Source organism: Callospermophilus lateralis, chromosome 3, assembly GCF_048772815.1.
Source record: "Callospermophilus lateralis isolate mCalLat2 chromosome 3, mCalLat2.hap1, whole genome shotgun sequence".
NCBI lineage: Eukaryota > Metazoa > Chordata > Mammalia > Rodentia > Sciuridae > Callospermophilus > Callospermophilus lateralis.
Genome location: NC_135307.1, coordinates 113,798,823 through 113,821,364, shown reverse-complemented (window position 1 = coordinate 113,821,364; position 22,542 = coordinate 113,798,823). Strand labels below are relative to the sequence as shown.

Sequence of the window (22,542 nt, the reverse complement as noted above, 5' to 3'; positions counted from 1 at the left end):
GTATGGAGCCTGGAGCCTTTCCACGACACTAGCCGCACACCTACGCCACTCGAAGTTCCCTAACTTTTCCTCCAGCAAGCGAGAGGAAGAGTGTTATTAAGTTTAAAAGGGAAGTCCCTCCCTCTTCCCGGATTCCGATTGGCTGGGGCCGACCCCACCCCCGCCATGCGGTCAGCCGATTGGCTGAGGGAGGGGAGAGCCTCAGGCCGGGAGCAGGCGGCCGCCCCAGGTGGCAGGTGGGGCGGGCACAGCCCGCACCGCCCCGAAGTCTCCTCCTCCCCGTCTCGCTCTTGCAACTCTCAAGCTTGAAGGTTCGCGCGCGGGCCAGGCGCGCCGCGCCCGCCGGGAGCCGGACTGCCAAGAGTTGGCCATGAAGAGCCTCAAGTCCCGCCTGAGGAGGCAGGACGCGCCCGGCCCCTCGTCGTCAGGCGCCACTGCCGCCGCCAGCGCGGTGAGTCCCGCGGTCCGCGCGCGTTCTGGGCTTCCCTGCGCTCGACTCCCGCAAGCCCTGCGCCGCCCTTCCCCGCGGGCTCTCAGTCAGTCCGGCTCTAGGGCCCGGCGACCCTCCTTCAGGCCCGGAGACCCCCGCGGACCCTCCCCGCCGCGGCAGCAGCTCCTGGGGGTGGGGGGTCCTTGCCCCGCCCCTCGTCGCTGCGTCTCTGAGTTCTGGAGAAGCCCGGGGGCTGCGGGTTTGTAGTCCCCGACGAAAGCTGGCGTTTGCGGAGTGTCTCCGCGCGCAGCCCCTCCCCTTTCTCGGCGCTGACTCCCGGCCCGCAGTCCTCCGCGGGGGCGAGGCGGTCGCAGGGCGTCTCCGGCCCGGGGTTCGCGCGGGCCAGTCCAGGTGGGCAGGCCGCGCCCCCGGCGCCGCCTCGCGCGGACTCCGAACCGGTCTCCGGGCTGTGACTGCGAGCCTGAGTCTTGCCGGGCTGCGTGGACGTCGTGGGTCTTCCGCTGTTGCTGTCACTGGGAAAATCTGACTTTGAGAGAGGCCGAGAGAATGGGCATCGTTGTGAAGACAAAGCCTCACTTAGGTGTTGACCCTGTAGGTCGGGAAGTCAGGAAGGGGGTTGCCCTGCTGGCCATGTCAGCTGTGGAGCAGATCCGTAAAGGACACCCACTCGGCACTGATTTGCAGCCCGCCTCTGTGTGCAGGCTAAGAAGGAGAATAGTCAGGGCCTCTGTTTAGTTGGCAAGAGAACAGGGATCTTGGGAAACAGCCTGACCACAGATGTTGGGATTTAGATAATTTGGCAGGTTAGAAGAATGGCAATATCATCACAAATCTGTTATTAAAATAAATGCTATTTAAAAAGCGTTGAAGAGTCAAATACCGAGGAAATTTATGCTGAAACAGCCCAGTTACATAGTGGGAGTAATTGAAAAGGATCTTTATAGTTTTGTGTAGATTTTACCAAAGGATTATATGCTTTTTATGAAAATATGAATTAGACTTTATACAGATTTGTGCCTTTGTTTCCACCCATTTCCAGGATTATTTTAGTAGGTCATAAGGAAATTGTGGAAGGACTAGAATTTTTAATTAAAAATTTAAAAAATAAAAAGAATGGATTCAGATAATATGATATTTGGTGGTGTTAGTAAAGCTTGAAAATGTTTCATAAGCTCAGGAAAAAGACTCCTTTGATTTCACTTAAAAAAATAATTGGCAAAAATATGTAGTAATATTGGAGATCATTATAGCTAAGTTAAAGATTGAACTTCTTTGTGATACAGGTTGTGTTTTCAGCTTTATGGAAGATATGCTGTTCTATATCTATTTAGCTACATCTCCCACAGTTTTGTTTGTTTTTACGCTAAGGATTTACATAGCACTTGAAAACTTATATAGTAGAGAGAGTATTTGATTGTTATTGGTATATTCCATATCTCAATTTTCATTTTATACATTTGGAAGCTTATGTCTTTAGTGCTCATTAAATTCAGCATTCTGTTACTTTTCATAAAATAACGGAATGAAGATGAAATATATGGAGTCAGGCATGATGGTGCACGCTTGTAATCCCAGCGGCTTGGGAGGCTGAGACAGGAGAATCGGGGGTTCAGTGTTAGCCTCAGGAAAAAGTAAGGCTCTAAGTAACTCAGTGAGACCCTGTCTTTAAATAAAATACAAAATAGGACTGGGGATGTGGTTCAATGGCTGAATGCCCCTGAGTTCAATCCCCAATACAAAAAAAAAAAAAAAAAAGAAAACGTCTTCTCAGTTTGATACATATTAGAGTAAGTTTTGTAAGATTTTTTAAATGAAAGTGAGTGTGGTAACTAATAAAGCCAAACCAAGCATTGATAGAATAAAATATATAGGAGAAATTGATTCCTTCCGCTTTTCAGTCTATATATACATCATAACTCCTGATTTGGTCACATATGTATTTATTGTTATGATTGGGCAGGCCTCTCCCTCCCTCCTTCCCACCCCCCACCTTGACTTTAGACATTTTTGAATAGATAATATAGGAACTGGTTTGACTTGCAAGGAACAACAACAACAAATATTTGCAACAGAATGTCCGCCTTTCATCCCAGTCCTTTATCCACCTGGCCCCACCCACCTCAGAGGCTACTGTTGTTATTAGTTGCCTGCATGTTCCTTCAGAGACAGCTTAGTATATATAAACAAATATGAATATAAATATTCATCCTTCATAGAAATAGTAGCTCACCTTTCTTGCTGTTCCATATCCTGTGTTGTTTTGTTAATGGTGAATTTGGTCCAGAGCTTCCCATTCCTGGAAGTGGAATTGCTAGGTTAGAGGATAGGTACATTCTTTGTACTTAAAGATGTTGTCAAATTTCCTTTTATGTATCATGAAACCAATGTGTGGGGAAAAATATTTTTGAAATTTTATTAAAAGTCTTCAAATTTTTTGATCTTTGCTAGTCTGACAGATAAAATATGACAGGGGTACTTTAGATTTGCATTATTTCCCTTATGATTGAAGTGGAACATCTTTTCAAATTTTTACAAGTGGTTTGCACCTTCTTTTTCTCATATTAAAAATTTTTTTATTCTTTTTAGTTATACATGACACTAGAATGTATTTTGACATATCATATAAACATAGAGTATAACTTCCCATTCTTGTGGTTGTACATGATGTGGAGTTTCACTGATTGTGCATTCATATATGAATATAGGAAAGTTATGTCATATTCTATTGTCTTTCCATCTCCCTTCCCTTCATTCCCCTTTGTCTAATCCAATGAACTTCTTTCTATTCTCCCTCCCCCACTTATTGTGTGTTAGCATCCGGATATCAGAGAGAACATTCCACCTTTGGTTTTTTTGGGATTGGCTTATTTCACTTCACATGATAGTCTCCATTTCCATCTCCAGTTCCATCCATTTACTGGCAAATGCCATAATTTCATTCTTCTTTATGGCTGAGTAATTTTCCATTGTTTATCCATTCATCTGTTGAAGGTACCTAGGTTGGTTCCATAGCTTAGCTATTGTGAATTGAGCTGCTGTAAACATTGATGTGGCTGCTATCCAATGCTGTTTTTAAGTCCTCTGGGTATATGCTAAGGGGTGGGATAATTGGGTCAAATGGTGGTTCCTTTCCAAGTTTTCTGAGGAATCTCCATATTGCTTTCCAGAGTGGTTACACCAATTTGCAGTTCCACTAGAAGTGTATGAGTGAACCTTTCCCCCCTCATCCTTGTCAACACTTATTGTTACTTGCATTCTTCATTTACCATTCTGACTGGAGTAAGATGGAATCTCAGTGTAGTTTTGATTTGTATTTCTCTAATTGCTAGAGATGTTCAACATTTTTTTATATATTTGTTGACAAGTTGTATTTCTTCTTCTGTGAAGTATCTCTTCAGTTGCTTTGGATCTTCTTTTCTGTGAACAGTTTATCCTTCCCATTTTTCTATAGCATTGTTGATTTTTTATTAACTTATGTGTACTTTATGGCATGAAAATTAGTCCTTTTAATATGAATAGCTAATATTAATTTATTGGTAATTTGTCATGATATTTTTATGGTGGCATTTGCTGGGCAGAAAGTGCTTGTTTTTATACTATTGGAATTCTTAACCTTTTATTTTGTGACTTTTAGATTTAGATTTATGTTACATTTGGCCTTTGCACTCTGCAATATTAAACAACAGCAGAAATTCCCCAAGTTTCTTCTGTTTGCTTTGTTGCATTTTTTGGATACACACAGAATTTATTCTGTTGTAAGAAGGTATACATCTTGCTTTCTTTTTTCTCCCTCCTTTCCCCTATTTGAATCCCTTAATTTGAATTTAATGTTTTTTTTTTAATTATCATGGAAATAATTACAATTTGAGCTACTTTGACTTGAGAGAAATTTTAAAATTGTTTATATCATGGTTTTCTTTGTGTATTTATTTAAGCTTATATCTGAAGAGGAGACATGAGCAATAGACTGAAGTATGTTAGGTATGTAAACATTTTATGACATAGTATGTATGTAAAATGTAGCATCTTAGCTTAATATACTAAATTATAATTATACACAGATGATGTGCAGAAAAAAAGTAATTTTAAATGGTCAGACTAGTACCATTGTTATAAATATGCTAGTGAGTTTAAAGCCCAGCTAAATGGGGACAGGTTTATATATCCATAAACAGTTCACAATTATCAATTCAGGGTAAAATACATTTGATGATTAGTACTTTACAAGTCAAATCTTGAGATAGCTGCATTTATTAATCATAAACTAGAATATTTCTGTTGCTACACTTATTTTTAATTATGAAATCTCACCTTTAGTAATAAAATTGAGGGACTGTATTTACAGAACTAGTAGAGGCTGCATGCTAGAGACAAATATTGTAAGCAAATACTTTGGAAGGGGCAGTTCCACTTTAGATTGTAGCTATGTTCAACATTTGTAGCAAAGTCTTGATTGTAAAAGTTTTCTGACCTGGGAGGTCCTGCAGTGATTACTTTTGCTTCCCTTTCATTTTTGGATATTGGGATTGAACCCAGGGGTGCTTTATCAGTGAATGGTTATGCACTTTCCAGTTCTTTCTTTCTTTCTTTCTTTTTTTTTTTTTTTAAATTTTGAGACAGGGTTTCACTAAGTTCCTGAGGCTGATCTCAAGCTTGCAACCCTCCTTTCTCAGCCTCCCAAGTTGCTGGAATTAAAGGCATGTCCCACAGTGCCAGATTCTAACTTTGTTCTGAAAGCATCTTGCTAATGCCTCAGCACCCTGAAGAAACATTGTGATTTCTAAAGGAATTTGGTTACAAAATAGCAACTAAAATTTTTTCAAAAAACTTCTTTTGGTTCCTACTAAGGATATTAGTTTGAGATGTTTAGAAAGCATAAAGAGTTAACATGATTTTGTTTTAGTTTGGATTCTAGTTTTGGTTTTATGTTTTCCATTCAGGGATTTGGGTGTGTTTGAAAACATGTTAATATTACCACAATGACTTCTGGGTAATGTGAATAATTAAGATCACAAATCGTTATGTTCATTCTAAACTCATGATACTTAATTGAGCACTATTCACTCATTATCATTAAAGATTACAACCTTTAATTAAAAATGCCTATCTTAATTAAAGCTTTATTTAGACAACTTCCTATTCTTATTCTTGCATTATATTTCCTGTGATTCTTGAAGGATGAAGATTATAGTTAAGAAGATTTTTTGTTTGTTTTGTTTTTCATACTTTTCCATTTCAACCCCAACATAAGCAGCAGTTTTACCCAGATTATCACGTGTATTTGAATTATGAAATTTGTATCTGAATACCAAGACAGTTGCTTTTGTAGGTTTTCTGGTACATGAGTCTAAAAACTTAAGTGATGAGTAGTTTAGGATTTTAATTATATAAGGATGAAGTAATTTGTATGTCTTTATTGTGCATCATACATATTGTTCAAATTTAAACTTAGTTTAGGAATTCGACTTTGCTCAGCAGTTACTTAGCTTGGAAAATATTTATGGAATATTAAGTTAGTCTCAAGAATGGATTAATTGTTACATCCTCTTTGAAGAAATGGATGATTCCAAACTGGAAGCAGAAGTAGTACAAGATGAGCCTGGAATTCCTTGTCATGCTAGAATGTAGGGGGGAAATCAAAGATTAGAATTCTGATGCTAACTTGAAGAGGCCCCCACTTGGCCACAGATGGGACTTTTTGATCATTGATTAGGAAACAACTACAGTGGACTAAAATCTTTCAATCCATGAGTTCGTAGTGATGATTAAAAAATAAAAACAATTTGTCACTTTTAGAGTATGCTGGGGAACTGATGCATTCTTTTAAGCTCTGGAAAATAAAGGGATATAACAAAATATTTGTCATGATTTTCTGTTGTAAATTGTATCTCAGGGTAACTAAACTGTCAATAAGGGAAAGTTTCTCTTTATGAAAGGAATTTTATCCCAGCTAATAGATGAAGAAGGGGTGATAGAATTAACATATCACATATTCTTCCAGCTAGTAAGCAAGAATGCTAGCGTATTATGATTTTACATGTCCTAGTGAATTAATGGGTATAGAGTTTAGACAGTGAACATTATCCCCTGGTAGATATTTCCTTCACCATTTATTAGTATCTTGCCCAGAAAATCATACCTGAATATGATAGCCCTTTATATATAACCACCATTTTATAGAAAATACAAAGGAAAGAGAAATGTGAGATGTAGTCAGGAGAATTCTGAGTGTGGGAAACTAAAGAACAGGTGACCTGGTGTCTTCAAAAATAAATTATAAGAAAAGAAAAAAGATGGAGAAGAAATCTAGAGATTACAAGATTTTGAGAGATTAAAAGACACATTGACAATTGCAGTGATGGACTTTATTTAAACCCTGATTAAGTAGTTGTAGAAAGTGAAAACTTATAAGACAATTGAGGAAATGTAAACACTAACTGGATACTTCATGATATAGAATTATTTAACAAATTTAAATGTGACTATGGTAGTAATGTCATTATCTTTATAAAGAGTATCTTTCAAAGATATATTTAGAAGTGCTTTTACAGATGGAATAATATGAAGTCTAGGATTTGCTTCAAAATACTCTGGTGGAGGGTAGATGGGGTGAGTAAGGAGATTATAGTTGAACTAAAATTGGTCAGTTGTAGCTGGGTGGTTTGTGATGCTATTGTATCTACTTTTGTATTACTGTTGAATTCAGCATATTTCCTAAAATTTTTATAATAAGAAAGATCTAGTCTCAGCCTTCAAAGATTTTAAGAGACAATTAAACAATAACAGTAATACAGTATCAGAGCCATAATAGAGGTCTGTATATATTGCTATGGGAGTGCAGATGTATAGAGTAGGGACAGGGGAAAGGCTGGCAAGTGAAGCTTCCGCCAGGGCCAGAAAGACAGCTTGAATGACTTTGTAGGCAAAAGAAGAGCAAGTATTGTGGTGTGGAACTGTGAAATTATTTAGCCTGCTGAGGGTGCGTCAGGTTAGGAAACTAAACTAATCACCTTGTAAGAATTTCAGTGAAAGGGGTTAGAAGGCAACAAATTGGGGGTTGTAGTTAGGGAAGGTCCCTCCCCCGCCTTTTTTTTAATAACTTGAATTAAAATTTTAAAATACTTGATGTTTATGCCATGTTTAGAGAGATTGTAGTGGAGTCACTAAAGTTTCACCTTCAGAAGTTTTCATAATAGTGATTTAACAAGTTTACCCTTTCTCTTCTGCCATCATCCCTAGATTTAGCTAATAGCCGACAAATTTTTGTTGTCATCAGCTATGTTTAACTTATAGTTGGGTCCTTGGTAGAAAAATCTAGGTCCAACGTACTAGATTTGAAACTTATAACTCATGTATTCTGTTTGTATTCATCTCTATAATATGGAACCATTCATTATCCTATTATTACAGTTAGGCAAATATATATTCTGCCACCTAAAGGATATATCAGATGGTCAAAATTTTCACCTGTATGAGCTTATTTATTCAAGAGAAAACAAAGTGATTTATGTAAGGAATTTCCCTAAAAACAGAGGACTGAAATGCACTTTCTAAAATTAGAAAAGTGGGATAGTATATTTATATCACCTTATTTCTCTAAATAATAAAATTATTAAACATTTTATATAGCCTTAATATACTTAGAATATATATATATATATATATATATATATATATTTTTTTTTTTTTTTTTTGGGGGGGGCTTAAAAGTACAACCCAGGAAACAAATGGAATTGTTTGTAATCACACAAAAAAGTTTTGTCTGTTGGACTTGTTTTGTTCTCAGAAATCCTAAATGTTAATATTATTTTCAAATGGTAACCTCTCTAAAATGATGAACAGAAGAGGAAATGATGTGGTTGACTGACTAAAGGATCTAGCAAAGGGTGGGAATGGGATAAATTGTAATTGTTTAATTGAATCAGACCTGGCAAGTCTTTTTAATAAAGAGTAGGTATATGACAACCAGTTAGGATAAAAGGCTGCTATTGTTTTAAAGCCTTTGGAGGCCAGTTGTGTATCTCAGTGGTAGAGCACTTTCCTAGCATGTATGATGCCCTGGGTTCCATCCTCTGTTCTTAAAAACAAAACAAAAACCAAAATATCCACCTCATATAAATCACTGTAGAAAATAGAGTTGAGACCAAACAAGTTACCCATAGTGCTATTTACTGTACCATAACCACTGGTTGTGCTTGTTTTAAAATTCCATCCTGCCTCTTTGTTATTTAGTTAGTATTTAATTATCTAACACTATAGTAGTGATATATGAACAATTTTAAATAATATTTTATGCTAACAAATTTGTATTTGAAAGTTATAAGCAATATGAAATTATTTGAGCAGATACAAATGATTATATAGCTTTAATATATTTAGAAAATGTATATATGTTTTTTTGGGCTTAAAAAAGTACAGCACAAAAACACAAATGGAATTGTTTGTAATCACACAAAAAAGTTTTATCTGTTAGATTTGTTTTGTTCTCAGGAAATGCTAGTGAATTACTTAAATTGTTCATGAGAAATAAAAGTGCCCTAGCCAACATGTTTTGAGCATGTGTGTCCGAGCTTTCTTCTAAGTGATTTACATTAACTTAGTCCTCACAGCAATAATAAGAAGTGGGCACTTTGCCATCATTTCAGATAGAAGTTAAATAATTTACCTGCCATGGCTGGTAAGTGGGAAGCTAGGTAGCCTGGTTCTGGAATTCATGTCCTTACCATTCTGAACTGGTATAATTACAAATTTAAAACTATGGAATTTGTATCTTAAGCCATATAAAAAATGGGATGGGAAAGCAGGTCTTCAATGGGAAGTTTCAAAATCAATTTATACTTCCTCCAGTGGTGTATGAAATTGTTAGATTCCCTGTATCCTTTCAGTAATGAATAGAATGAATGTAAGCAAATATTTGTCAACTTGATAGGAAAAAAGAATTGTTGCTTTAATTTGTGTTTTTGTGTTCTAGGGAGTTTGAACATATTTTCATGTTAGTGACTGCTTTCATTTCTTGTTTTAGAAAATGTTTGTTCATGTTCTTTTACCATTTTGTAAACTGATGTCTTATTCATATTGATCTGGAAGAGCTTTATATCTGTATCTTTGTTGCTTGGTCAGTCATAGCTTTGAGGGTAGTCTGTATCTCAGTATAGTGAGTTTCTGTCATTTTCCCCTGTATTTCAAAGTTTTTTAAAAGTATTTAATTGTTACATTAAGGTTCTTGGCTATTTTATATTCACTGTAAAAGGGTCTAGTTTGTCACATTATGACTTTTGTCTTGAATTCTACATTGTTCTATATTAATACTGTTACATACCCCCTTCTTTTTTTTTGGATCTTTTGCACATTATCCTCTCATGCTTGATTTTAGCATCAGATTTTTAGAAGGATGTATATATAGGTAAAGGAAGTCCTGAGGATCCAGTAGAACTGAAAACTGGCTTAATCTGGAGGGTTGTGTGTATGTATGTCTAAAAGGGTGTGTGTTTTTTAAAGAGATGACATTTTTAATATCGGCTTTATTGCTAAGTTGTCAAGATTTGACATTAACTCTGTAGTAAAGTTTTCCCTTACAGATGTACAAATAATTATTATTTTTTTTAAAGAGAGAGTGAGAGAGAGACACACACACAGAGAGAGAGAGAGAGAGAGAGAGAGAGAGAGAGAGAGAGAGAGAGAATTTTTTAATATTTATTTTTTAGTTTTCGGCAGACACAACATCTTTGTATGTGGTGCTGAGGATCGAACCCGGGCCGCACGCATGCCAGGCGAGCGCGTTGCCGCTTGAGCCACATCCCCAGCCCAATTATTTTTATTTTTACTGAATCTTGGTAAAAATTTTCTTCTTTCTAGATTGTGACATTTTCTTAGAGAGAGAGAGTGGCAGAGAATGTGTGAGAGAGCATGCACATATGCACACTTAGACATCATGGCTTTTGGTTTTGTTTTTGTTTTCCTGTGGCTCTAGTGGTCAAACCCAGAGTCTTGTTCTTCCTGGACAAGTGCTCTACTGCTGAGCTATATCCTAATCCCTGCTTCATGTCACTCCAGGTGAACTGGACTTCCAGAAATAATCACACAGAGAAATACTTTTTTCTTTGGGTCCTATGTCAGCTTCTCTGATCTTAGGGGTCCATGGAAAGAGAGAGAGCATGGGGCATGTGCTGAACCCTTTTGTTGGGGATAAGACATCAAATGAGGCAAGGGGTCAGGTGTCAGGGGGTTGGGTCTAGCTTCCTGATGTCTGTTGTCAGCAGATGGACTGACATCTAGAAAGGCCATGCCTATCTCTTGAGATGCATGGGGGTCAAAGGCAGAGCAAGCGGAAAGACCAGAGCAAATCCCACCCAAACAGAGGGGCAAGTCAGGTCAGTCCATTGTGTGCACTCAATGCCCCTAGTTCACACACAGCCCATGGCTGGCTTGCCACAGCTCCACATTTCCATGGCTCAGGGCTAAGGGATGCTCGGTTCCTATGGGGCAGCTCCCAACACTCTCTAAACTAAAAAAGTAAGAATGGGCCATTCTTCTTTCAGCATGATTTTAAAATTTCATGTTTTTTTTTTTTTTTTTTTAATCTGTAGGGGGTTTACCCTGTGCAGAGGTTGGGGCACTTCAGTGAGGAAGCCTTGTGGGTGTGGTTCTAGTGAAGCAGGCACATGACCTTTTTTGGCATGGGCAAGAGGAACAGTCAAATGCTTGCTGATTTACATGTGAGAAGTCTTTTAATTGAGAGATCTTTTTAAGGATCATTTCTCTTTTTTGATGGATAGATTTTTAAAATTAACATTATATATCTTTAAAAAACACTGTATGGAATATAAACAGCAATCATGACAATGAATAAGTAAGTAAATGAAATGCCTTCTCAGCCTTATAAAAGGTAATGGTGGGCCAAAGAATGACCCTAAATGACTCTTGAAACTGTAGTGAGAAAAATATAAAAGGGTTGGGTAACATGTTGATGCTACTTGGTCAAATTGTGTAGCCCAGGTAGCCTGGGTTTGAGTGTTGCCACTCCTGGTAATCAGTTTTGTTACCTTAGGCAAGAACTCAAATATGTTTGTTTGCCTCATTTGGAAGATGAGGTTAATAATTGTATTTTGTAGAGTAGCTGTGAGACATAATCAGGGCTTATTTGTTAGCATAGTGCCTGAAGTTGTCTCAGCAAAGATTACTTCTTAATTACTAACTGAAACATCTCACTGGAGGTTGACTGCTTATGGGTGAAGTATGGATTTCCTGATCTTCTCCAACAAAGACAGACTTCTGTAAGGTGTTCATGTAACCTAGATCTTCCAAAGGTCATCCGCTTCAGCTTCTTGCCCTGAGGGAGATAATTGGCATCTCTATTTTTCAATTATGGAAAATAAATATTTCTCAAGGACTGTCCTAGGCTGAACACTGGGAGATGAGAAGACAAAACAAAAGGCTTATTCACAGTTTTCTGGCAGAATAATGTAAAGCCTTAAGTGCTGTGATAATGTACAAGGTACTTGATCCATCCACTGTGGAGCTGAGAAGTGAGCCAGGTTGATTTTTCAAGGTAAACTGCTGTTGTTTTTCTTTTTGCAATTGAGGTGAGATTCATAACATAAAATTAATCATGTAAGGTGAAAATTCAGTGGCATCTTGTGTATCTACAGTATTGTAAATACTGTATTATGTAGTACCAAACATTTCCATCACCTCAGAAGGAAACTGTGGACCCATTAAGTAGTTGCTTTCCACCTACCTTTCCCTATCCCATGGCAATCAACAGTTTGCAGAGTGAGCCTCTTAGTTGGAGGCTTCTAGGATGTGACAGAAGTAATCCAGGAAAGGATAGAATTCCTATCAGAGGGAAGAACAGAAATATGATGTTGGGGGAAGGGAGCAGTTAGATTGTCAGCTCAGCTTTCTTGGATCCTAGAATGATATCAGTGGGCTTGGGTGGAAAATAGGCAGAGGAAGTTGGAATGGTTTTAAATATACCATCTGTAAGTGTTTGTACTTTGTCCTGTGGACCCAGAGGTGACAATCACATGATCAAGTATGTTTCTAATGAATTACTAGTAGTAGTTCTGTTCAGAAGAGATTGGAGGAGATGGAACTTGGAGTAGTAGATCAGTTATGAAATTGCCTCAGAGGCATAGGCAAGAATTAGTGAGGGCCTGAATCCTTTAGTGCTGGAAGTAAATGGAGAGAAGGGTACCAGAGATCCAAAGTTATAACTCACTAGTCACACAGAAAACAGATTCTCAAGCCCCTGCCTACTTGTCCTGTGTGATTCCCACTGAGTCCCTGGGTATCTGATTGGATGTAATTATGTTCTGATGGGGTGAGAGGACACTGCCTACAACTTCCTATATATTAACAACGTTTTTTAAAAAGCACACTTACTTATAATTAGTTTGGAAGAATGGCTCAATGTTCTGATGATGTTTGGAAAATACCTTAGTTTAACATTATGAAGATAATTTTTAGAAGGTAATTTGTTTTCTTTGACTTTTTAATAGAAAAAGGATAGTAGTACCATGATCTAGGATCTTCCTGCCTACTACTTAGACCCAAACGTTAATATATTGCTGCATTTGCTCTATTTGTATATGTGTATATCAAATTTTATGAACATAGTACACTCATTTTTCACTGAATGATTTGAAGGCAAATCATAGTATTTTATTTCACCATTAAATACCGTAGTATGCATCACTTAAGAATAATAATCTTCTTAAATATCTTTAATATAATGCTGATATTTGAAATTGGACCTTTTATTTAAAGGTGAGGAAACTCAGCGATATGAAAAAGTTGTGTTTTCCAATTTTTCAGGCCCCTTTACCTTGCATTGTACATGGTAACACCAACTTTCAAACTTTAGTAATAATATTAGTTCCTTATTTTTATGATTTTTGTCACAACCATGAAACACTTATAATAATTGCTAATGAGCTTTTAAGTTGATTTATTTAAAAAACATATAAATACCAATATATTTATTTAGAGAGGAAACTGTGCCAGATGCTGAGTAAAGGGGTTACTGGCAGTCCTCTGCACTGCAGAGTATCTCTCTGATTAGCACCTGGGGAAGGAGCATTAGTAAGGGTAGTGGCAGGTGGGAAGAGAGTGTTGATGCAGCTGCATGTGAGTACTTGCGCTGTACTGGTCTTGTCACTAGGTTGAAGCAGGGACCAGCGCTCTGGAACAGGCTTTTTGCTTTTATTACTGACTTCATGCCTCTGCAGTTATCCTTGCAGCAGGCTTATACTGAATGATGTGGCATCTTAGGAGGAAATTCTAGAAGACTGTTACCACATTTGTCTTTGAGCCAGTGAGAGAGTTGCCTGCATAGTATTGTATAGACCACACTTAGATGCTCAGTTCTACATTCTGCTACTAAGTGAATATTTTCCTATTTGTAGACTGACTGATTTTTAAAAAAAATTTTCTTTATAGCTAAGAATTATAATTTATCGAAATTCTTTTTGAAATAATTATTATTTAGTATTTAAATTATATTTGAACACATTTTTAAAAACACGTTCTTTATGCGAGGCATTGTGTTGCCTGAGGAACAAAACAGAAAATTCATTGTATGTCCATGAGTATTTGAAATTTATTGTTCTTTGAATTTTTTAAATTTAAAATAAATCACCTAAATTTATGTTTAAGAATATAATGTAATTTCTGAATAGGGTATAGCTTATTGAATTATTCAAAATAGCTCATGGTTGTCTAGAGTGGATTATTAGTGTGTCCATTGTTTTGACTGCTAAATAATTCTTCTAGTTTAGAATATTAGGATAATAGAATAGCTATTTATTTTCTCACATTAGTTTTATTAGGATCTTAAAAAAATAAATGTTTTCTTTAACATGTTTATTCAGTTATTTTGCTTTTCCCTCTGAATATAAAGAAATTTGATGCAATGCTAAAAACTTCTTCTTTCATTTTTAAGTATTAATACCACTAAAATAGAGACATTCTGTAGCAAAAAGATCAAGGATGATAGACAAGGTATCAAAAAAATCTTGATTCAGGTGCAGGTAGTGCTACTAAAAATGTCTGTGACTTGAGCAAAGCACTTTATCTCAGAAAGTTTTGAGTTATTTCTCTTGGGGACACCACTTACCTTTCAAACTTATCAGAAATTTTAAGTTCTAAAAAGAATGGAAGTATTTTGGAAACTGTTGAACAGAAGGTATAGAAATTTAAGCAATGGTCATTATCTGTCAATTAAACCATTACATTAATTTTTGTTGGCTATATACAGAATTGCTCTGGTCCAGTTCTGAAAATGAAATGTGTTGCTACATTTTTATGAGGTGAAGAGTAAGATTTATTGCTTATAGTGGAATTAAAAGATTTGAATTCTAATTCAAACTGCTCATATTGATTCCATGAGTGGTAAATATGAATACCGCTTTTGTTTTTGCACAATGCAGTTTTGGGTTGGTTAACTGAATAAAGCACAGTTGAGATGGAACAATCCTTGTAAATGTGACAAAATACACATTTTTTTCCCCAAGAAATCTTCAGAGTGCAGAAGTGAATGAGAACCCTAGACTTAGAGCATTTTGTAAGCCATGGAAAACATTACACTTGCATGTTTGATGAGAAGTTGAAGTATTCTGTGTTTGTTATAAGCTTTTCATTCCATGGCATCATTCACAGCTGTTAATAAGCTCTTTCTGCTAGTTGATACTGATAGAATCCTGGCTTATTTTGCCGGGGACATTTCTTTGGAATTCTGTTGAGAACACTGTATCTACATGTGTATTTGCTATTATATAATTTATTACTATGAGATTAAAAAATTTCAGCAAAGTTGAGTTCCACTAATATTTAAGGCTTTATTTTTATTTATTTATTTTTGGATTTCACACTTTTGTTGCATATCCCTATTTTCTTCTGTCATTCTGGGAACCCAGCCCCTTATGTACTGCTCCCTTAGATCTAGGGTGAGCCTGGTTTATATTGATAGGTTTTTGTCCACTAGTGCCTAAGATTTAGAAATACTTCTCTGAAGCAAACTCACATAAATATGGTTATCTCATACCAGATAAAGATGCTAAAAACATACATTGGAGAAAAGACAACCTCTTCAACAAAAGGGTGCTGGGAAAACTGGAAATCCATGTGTAGCAAAATGAGATTAAATCTCTATCTCTAACCCTACGCAAAGCTCAACTCAAACTGGATCAAAGACTTAGGCACTAGAACAGAGACCCTGCGCCTAATACAAGAAAAAGTAGGCCCAAATAGTCATCATGTGGGCCTGACTTCCTTAATCAGACTCCAAAAGTGTAAGAAGTAAAAATCAATAATCAATAATTAAAACTAAATAAAAAATCAAACTAAAAGCTCAGCAAAGGAAACAAATCAATAATGTGAAGAGAGAGCCTACAGAGCAGGAGAAAATCTTTACCACATGCACCTCAGATAGAGTGCTAATCTCCAGGGTATATAAGAACTAAAAAAAACTTAATGCCAACCTCCCCAAAAACAACAACAACAAACAAACAAAAAAAACAAAAAAAACCAAATAACCCAATCAGTATAAGGGCTAAGGAACTGAACAGACACTTCTCAGAAGAAGAAATACAATCGATCAACAAATATACGAAAAGATGTTCAATATCAACATCTCTAGCAATTAGAGAAATGCAAATCAAAACTACTTTAAGGTTTCATCTCACTCCATTCAGAATGGCAATTATTAAGAACACAAACAATAATAAGTTTTGGTGAGGATGTGGGGAAAAAGGTACACTCATACATTGCTGGTGGGACTGCAAATTGGTGCAACCACTCTGGAAAGCAGTATGGAGATACCTTAGAAAACTTGGAATGGAACCCCCATTTGACCCAGTTATCCCACTCTTTGGCATATACCCAGGGGACTTAAAATCAGCATACTATAGTGATGAACCACATCAATTTTTTTGGAGGCGGGGGTATTAGGGATTGAACTTGGGCACTTGGCCACTGAACCACATCCCCAGCCTTATTTTGTATTTTATTTAGAGACAGGGTTTCACTGAGTTGCTTAGCACCTTGCTGTTGTTGAGGCTGGCTTTGAACTCATCATCCTCCTGTCTCATCCTCTGTGCCCGGCCACATGAATGTTTATAGCAGTTCAATTCCCAATTGCTAAACTATGGAACCAAGCTAGATACCTTTCAACAGATAAATGGATAAAGAAACTGTGGTACATATACATAATGGAATATTACTCAGCCTTAAACATGAATGAAATTATGGCATTTGCAGGTAAATGGTTGGAGCTGGAGAACATTATGCTAAGTGAAATAAGCCAAACCCCCCAAAATCAAAGGCCGAATGCTTTCTCTGATAAGCAGATGTTGATCCATAGCGAGGGGGCAGGTAGGGAAGAATGGAGGAACTTTGGATTGGGCAGAGGGGAGTGAGGGGAGGGTGGGGATGTGGAGGTGGGAAAGACAGTGGAATGAGATGGACATTATTTCCCTCTCTATATATGTACGACTACACGACTGGTGTGATTATGCATCATGTACAGCCATAGGAATGAGAAGTTGTGCTGTATTTGTGTACAATGTGTCAAAATACTGTCATGTATAACTAATTAGAACAAATTTTAAAAAATTAATAAATGAAAAAGAAATACTTCTCTGAGTTGGTAAAGGTTACTGGAGGCTAACAAATGTATTTATGATCCATTATATTTTATCTTCATTCAACAAATATGCATTTAGCACCTACTATATACCAAGTACCTTTTCTTTTCTTTTTCTCCTCCCTGCCTTCTTTCCTCCTCCTTCCCACCCTTCGTCTCCCTTTCTCCCTCCCTCCCTCCCTCCCTCCCTCCCTCCTTCCTTCCCTCCTTCCTTCCTTCCTTCCTTCCTTCCTTCCTTCCTTCCTTCCTTCCGTAGGAATGTGGGATGTGGACTCTTTTATACTAAAGCCAGTCAGCTGATCCCTCTTCTTTAAGAGGCCTGCCATTCTGGTAACAGGGTTATACCCTTAGTTGTAGTTTTTCTTAGTGATCCTTGAGTGGAATAGCCTGTATATTACCTAGTTTTCATTTGGCCCCTTTACCTCCTCTAATCTTTATATCTAGAATCAGATGAGTTTGTACTGTGAAATTGTCACTGGCTTAGAGTTCTTTTTTTTTTTTCCTTCTGAATTTCCCAGGCATTATGATTTGGCACTAAAGTGGCACTAACCTTTATTTCTACTCTCATGTATCATTCTTCCTTAAAGGTTCAATCTCTTGATATGACTAGAAAACAGACTAAAAAAAAAAGTGATTATAGAAATATTTCCTTTTTTTTTTAAACAAGGAAAAGCTTCAGCTTACTTTTAAACTATCTTTTCAATTTATATAATTTTATTTCCTTTCCAATTTTAAAAACAACCTTACATTTTATTTTTAAAGATATTTTAATATTAGATTTTTAGAACTTTGGATTGGAAGTGACCTTAAAGTTTTCTCTATTTGTTTATTTTTTATGTGGTGCTGAGGATTGGACCCAGTGCCTTGCACATGCGAGGCAGGTGCTCTACCACTGAGTTATAGCCCCAGCCCTTACCTTAAAGTTTTCTAGAGCAGTGGCTGGATGACCTTTAAGCTCTTTTTACTAAAACCCACAGTGAGAAATAATTTTCTTTAGTGATCCACAGATGTAATAGACAGAATTCTAGAAATGACCTTTTGTGATTTTTTTTTAACCCTAATTTCCAGGACTTTATAATGAGAAAATATGCGCATGATTATGTCATAATCAATGACAAACAAAATTTTGCACAGATAATAAAGTTTTCCAATCACTTGACTTTAAGGTAGTAAAAAGGGACATTATTCTAGGTGGGTCGATTCTAATGACACACACTTTTAAAGACCACAGATTTTTCTCTGGCTTGAAGCAGACCTGCAAATTTAAGAGATTTAAATTTAAGAAGGTCTTGTCCTGTTGTTGAGGTTGAAGGTGGATGGGACCACGTGAGAAGGAATGTGAGTGGCCTTAAACAGCTGAGAGAGTCTCCTGTCACACAGCCAGTATTAATTATGGACCTCAGTCCCCCCACTGCAGGGAACTGCTTTCTGTCTACAACCTGAAGGATCCTGAAAGCAAAATTTTCTTCAGCCAACAGTCCAGGCTGGCTGGACCCTGATTTTTGTCCTTGAGAAACCAGACCCTACGCAGTCAGTCCTACCTGGACTTCTGATCTACAGAACTGTGAACTTACCGATAGTTGTTTTTAAGCTTCTACATTTGTAGTGATTTGTACCCGAGTGTCATAGATTTGTACCTGAGAGAAAATTAATATAAAAGGCCACTTTGTAAGAATATGAAGAAATTCTAAAAGGAAATGAAAATCTTATAAGTAAAAAAAATAGAATAAAATATATAGGCATAATCTGATAAATGGAAAACATTTACAAAGTAGAAGACTGGAAGAAGATATAAAAAATGATCACAGTTATGAAGATGTGGAAGATTTATGAAAAAATTTTAAATTTCCCATTTCTTTGTTATATTACTTTTTATAATTAAAATGGAGTTGCATTAATTTAATAAACTTTCCTATAAAACTAAGAGCTTAATATTACTTAGAAATTTATGATTTAAAACATATAGATTCATAGGTATAAAAGACTTGTTAGCAAGCGTTGGGTGTGATAAACATTTACATGTTTTCCTTTTGCTTAATTAATATATCACTAATATAATATATCACTAATATAATTGGTATCAAGAGCCCCCAAATCCTGCATTCCTTAACATTGTTCAGTTAACTAGTTTACTAAGGAAGTAACTTTTGCTGCCCCATGTTGATTGGGGGATGCACAGACCTGAACATTTTTTGACTAGAAATTCTGTGTAGAGGTATGAATTAGTTGGAAAGGTAGTTTCAAGTTGCTGGTGTATGGCCTTTAAAAAAAAGATGTGTGAAAGAACTGAAAGAACTTGTGCCTGTTATTGCTTATAGCCACATTAAGTAATTTAATTTAACCTTAATGAAAGAACTGTATTGTAAGGCCCTGTAAGTTAAGCTTTATTAATCAGAATCTTTTCTGTATACCCATTGAGGAAATAGAATAGCAAGTACTTAATTGCTTAGATCTAATTGCATTCCTGCTGTTGAACTGTTTTGATAGCATGGGAAAGGGTGAGTCAGGAAAGAGGAAGGAACTACACTTAGGACCCATTATAAATACTTTTGGGTGTGGTGGTGTGTTTGTGTGTACCTAAGAAAATGCAATGTCTCATTTGATGCAATGAGGCTGTCACATAGTTGTTGTTGGTTCTAACCTAAAAGATAAACTTCCTGTGGCTGCTCCTGACTGCTTAGAATGAAAGATATTCCTTGTAGAAGACCACAATTAGGGAAGGAATACATTTGCACTCTGAAGATGAAACCCTGGTTTATAGTCATTTTTGCATGAAACTGATTACTAAAACTTAACATTCCTAACCACATACTATTTACTATTGCTTCCCAGTGTTTCTGGGTATAACATTGGTTTAGTTAAATAGATATTGTTGGAAAAAAATGTTTGAAATACATGTTTACAAATTATAAATCATTTTAAAACACAAAGCGAACTTTATAAAGGACAGAATTTTGGAAACTTCCTGAAATGTCCCTCATTTCTACCTAATTTACAATTTAAATATTTTGCCAACTATCCTAGTTGTATTCTTGTAAGTGACCCTTTCTATCAGTAGTTTCCTGGTTTGATATCACTTTAGCACAGATGGTAGGCCCTGTGGTTCTTTGAAGGGACACAGAGATGTTGATGGGTAAAGTATAAGTGCTGAGGCTTAGTAGAGTACAGATTTTTGTCATGCAGAAATCAAAGTGCTGTTTCCCTTGCCTGCTGGATTGGAGATGAGTTGTGAACAGCAGGCTTTTTGCCTCACCTTTTGACTCATTGTTTGTCCTGAGAGTGAGTCTCCCTTACATTTCTCCCCTAGGTTCTTTATTGTGCTCGCTGTCCTCTCAGCTCTATTTGGTGCATCACTGGGTTAGCAAGTTACTGCATTTTCTTTTCTGTAAAGGAGCAACTTATTATTCCCACCCCCCCCCGCCCCCTGAAATACCAGAATGGAGGTCTTTAAATTGGTTCTTCTGATTTCCCTTGGCCAATGCTATCATAGATTTGTACCCGAGTGTTAGAGCATGTTTAGTTTATAAAGATACAAAGTATATCTTATGTACTTAAAGTGATTTAATCTATAAACAATGTTACAGGAACATAAATACTGTGAAGATAAATCTAAGCACATGCTTTCTAGCATGTTGGTTATTGTTACTGGTTGTCCCTGTTACCCCAACTGAAATCTAGTCAATCATCAGAAAAACTGGAAAAGACCATTCTAGATGAGCCAGCTTGTTAGTTGACTGTAGATGCATGTGTGAATGTATAAGCCAAGTAGAGATTTCTGAGCCTGGCACAGCCTAGTAGAACTCATGAAAACTCATGAAAAATAATAAATGGTAGCTGTTTTAATCACTATGAATTAGTTTTTGGTAATAGGTAACTGATTCATTATCACATGGTAATGCCTTTGGTTTTTTAAATGAATATTTTTACTTTTTTCTTTGACTAGTAATTTCAGGCAGAGCAAATAGCATGTTAAAAGATCTTGAGATGAGGTCTTATTTGTTGTCTTCATGTTTTAGAGACAGGGGGCCATTAAGATTGAAATGAGCAGGGGGAGAAAACAGAAGATTGTATCAATGATCTCTAGGGATCTGGGTCAAGTATGGGTAAGGACTTTGCTTTGTGTTTGGATGCCAGTCTAAGAATATAGGATGCAGGTGAGTTTATTTGCTTTCTTTCTTTTCTTTCTTTCTTGGGATTGAACTCGAGGGCAATCAACCACTGAGCCACACATTCCCAGTTCTATTTTGTGTTTTATTTAGAGACAGGGTCTCATTGAGTTGTTAAACACCCCCAATTGCTGAAGCTGGCTTTGAGCCTGTGATCCTTCTGTCTCAGCCACCCAAGCCACTGGAATTACAGATGTGCGTCACCGCACCCAGCTTTTTATTTGCTTTCTTATTATTAGATTTAGGTTAAACATTTATGGCAAGAACACTAACTACCATAGAGTTTTAAACAAAGGAGTGACATGATTTAACTTAGGTTTTTTAAAAATATATATTCTTACTGAAGAGAGATTAAACTGTAGGGTGGTGCAAGGGTAGAATAGAAGCAATGAGACCAGTTAATAGATAAGTAGTCCACAGTGTCTAAACTAGGAAAACAATATGAACTATAACAATTCTTATTGCGATTGACTAGTATAAATTAAATTTATCTAGGTTATTTAAAAAAACCTTTCATTTGTATTTGTATACATTTATTTGAGAAATAATCAAAATTCAAGATAATATACTCATGAACCTATTTAAAAACTCATCTTTCCCTCAAAACATTAATGAGAATCTAGGAGAGACGTGGGAAGGGAATAACAAATTACCAAGTGTTTGAGGCAGTGTTATCTCTATGTTATTGGAAAAGTCTAAGTGAATTGTTTGTGGATTGGATCTCTAAGTGTGGCTTGGCTTTTGTTTGAGTGCCGTGGCTGGCACTCCACTTGCTGTGTGGTCTTCATTTCTAAAAGTGTTTCTTTCATTTTAAGTTAAAGGATATGATTGGAAGTTTAAAGTATAGGTAGAAATACAAGTATCTTAATTTATGACACTAATTATATAAATATGTGTAAAGTAATAGACTAACAAGTTTTAAATATGGAGAAAGTACTATGCAATTTAGTGTTAAGTAAAAGTTATTAGAAAGAGTGTAACATAAAATTTAAATTTTGACCTTAAAAAAACACAGTTTTTTTCCTCTAATATATACATTTATAAGTCTGGATGAAATATCCCACTCTTTTAAATCTGTTTATAATATAGAAATGGTTCCCAAATACAGCATTGCTGCACTCAAAAAGGACCGAAATCTTTTGAGACATTCTGCTTATTATTAAATGTTTTTCATATACTTGAATCCCCCCCCCAAAAAAAAATGATGGATATGATATACTCTTAGACCTATTACACCATGTGGGCATCACAAGTCAATGTTTGATAACCAGAGAAAGTTAGTG

The 22,542-nt window shown here is 36.5% G+C and overlaps 1 protein-coding gene across 1 annotated transcript in view; it reads left to right on the top strand.

Annotated features, from left to right (window-relative positions):
• Positions 1 to 290: 290 nt before the first annotated feature.
• The window catches only part of Uaca (uveal autoantigen with coiled-coil domains and ankyrin repeats), a 96,613-nt gene continuing 74,361 nt past the window's right edge, over positions 291 to 22,542 (top strand). The window contains exon 1 of the mRNA XM_076851027.2: positions 291 to 451. Coding sequence (XP_076707142.2) covers positions 371 to 451 — 81 coding nt within the window. The 5' untranslated portion in view covers positions 291 to 370. The remainder of the gene's footprint in view (positions 452 to 22,542) is intronic.